Raw genomic sequence first — 2148 nt, 5'->3', positions numbered from 1 at the left:
AACAAAATAAACCATTTTTTTTCTAATTTCATGTTTTTGACAGTAAGAAATGAACAAAGTGAGACTCCGTGTGTTCATGAAGGTTTGTGTCCTTCACCAAAACCAGACCATGGAAATGTAAACATGATGGTCTGTGAAGGTTCTCGGTGGTCCAGGTCGGGGTCGTCCAAGGAGCTTGGAAAGAAAAGCATCTGGACTTGTTTAAGTTCAAGGTTCTTATAAAGGGACGTGAGTATGCCATCATCTCCAAACCCACAGTGGGTAACCTCGTAGTAAAGTCCATCCAGCACAAAGATGATGAAAAAAGGATCAAATTCACTGAGTAACACACTCTTTGTCTTTCACGGCTATAGCTGTAGCTCCCACTGCCGCTCCCAGAGCTGCTCCCAGTGGACCAAACACACTTCCCACTCCCGCCCCGATCCCCACCGCCTTCAGGAACTTGTTCTTTTTCTCTGCACGCCTTCTTGCTTCCTGCTCTTCCATCGATATATTTTCTCTCAGAAGTCGCTCCTGCTCTTCTCTGACGGCTCTCTCAGCCTCCTGCAGCATCTCGTTGGTGTAATATTTTCCTCCATGTCTCTGAACAATTATGTTGATCTTCTCCAGCAGCTCTTTGACCTGAGAGGGATCTTTGATTTTGTTGTTAAAAACATGATATCTTCCTCCACACTGTTGGATGAAGCCACTCAGAGACGGACTGCTATTTATCAATGTGTCTATGTTAGCTTCATTGTCCACATCATCTCCATGTGTGAACAGCACCATAGTATAATCTGCTGCTTCTTCTCCAAAGATCTTCTGCAGGATTTTCACTGTTTGTTGTTCTTCTTTGGTGAATCTGCTAATCTGGATCACGATCAGGAACACATGAGGACCAGGAGCAGCAAAGGAGATGCATCTGGCAACCTCTCTCTTCAGCTCGTCTTCAGGTCTATCAGTGTCAAACAGTCCTGGAGTATCAACAACATCCAGGATCTGACAGTCTACCTGATCTGTGATTTTCTGACACCCTGCTGTCACTGAAGAAAAGGCAGCTTTAGATTCAAAAGCTTTTCTTCCTAAGATGGTGTTTCCTGATGCACTCTTCCCAACTCCTGTTCTCCCAACAAGCACTATCCTCAGGTGTGGAACATGTTCAACTGCTGAAGAAGATAAACAGATTACTGCTGTTATTAGTGGGACTCCCTCAACCAGCTCGTCACACTAGGACAGTTACATATACAGAATCAGGGATAGGTGATGATGAAGTACCAAGGAAGGAAAACCCAGGAATGGGGGAAGTAAAATTTACAGCATTACATAAAAGACTGATTACTGAAATAAAACAGGAAATGACTCATGACTAAACATCTGAACAATCCAAAACAATCACACATCAATCAAAACAAAGATGAGAATGCTGACCATAAATTCCCTGAAGTTTACGAGAACCAGCAACCAAACTGGCAGAACAGGATTACTCCGCACATCGAAATCCCCCGAAATCAGATTTACTGATAAAGTCTGTCTGTCTGTCTGTCTGTCTGTCTGTCTGTCTGCCCATCCATCCATCCATGCCATTCAAAGTGAAGACTGGGTGGATTGGCAGGCTCTGTTGGCTGTAAACGTTCATAAAACAAATCTGTTCTTACCACTGCATGAACCACATGTTTCAGGATTTGTTGTTTCAAACAAATAAACATAAATTTAAAAAAGTAACAGATAAATAAGATATAGACACAGGGCACAGAAATAAAGACTGACAGCTCAGGTAAACAGGCAGCTCTGGAGTTTCTGACTTTTATTATAAAACGTTTGTCTGAACAGTAAATCAGAATAAAACTTGTAGATGTACTTACGAGCTTTTGAGCTGGCCATGCTGGTGCTGCTCAGGATTGTGAAAGCTGTCACAGCTACCGTATTGACATCAGCTCTGTGCGTTCATGAAGATTGGCCCTCCCTTTAATGCCACCATATCACATACAGGAACAACACTCCAGCTGTCACATCAGCACTTAATGACTTGTTAAAGTGACTACAGGGCAGATTCCTCAGTGGGTTAGTATACCACTCCACACTCAGTCACATAAATAAACCTGTAGTCGTGGGAGGAGGCCACATGGTTGGAAACTGGCTCACAAATGTTTCCTTTTAGCCATCAACCAA

General features: G+C 43.1%; 1 protein-coding gene across 1 annotated transcript; it reads right to left on the bottom strand.

Moving 5' to 3' along the window:
- Positions 1–315: 315 nt before the first annotated feature.
- Positions 316–1860, bottom strand: LOC146661403 (GTPase IMAP family member 7-like). The gene is made up of 2 exons (XM_085421548.1): positions 1842–1860; positions 316–1145 (listed from the first exon to the last, which is right to left on the bottom strand). Exons 1-2 carry the CDS (start codon positions 1858–1860, stop codon positions 316–318), a joined length of 849 nt encoding a protein of 282 aa, XP_085277674.1.
- Between the last annotated feature and the right edge of the window lie 288 nt (positions 1861–2148).

Source organism: Rhamphochromis longiceps, linkage group LG10, assembly GCF_057381845.1.
Source record: "Rhamphochromis longiceps isolate RC_006_pf linkage group LG10, R_longiceps_female_GT1.1, whole genome shotgun sequence".
In the NCBI taxonomy this organism is placed as follows: Eukaryota; Metazoa; Chordata; class Actinopteri; order Cichliformes; family Cichlidae; genus Rhamphochromis; species Rhamphochromis longiceps.
The sequence above is the reverse complement of the archived record's forward strand: the minus strand, read 5'-3'. Positions and strand labels throughout refer to the sequence as shown.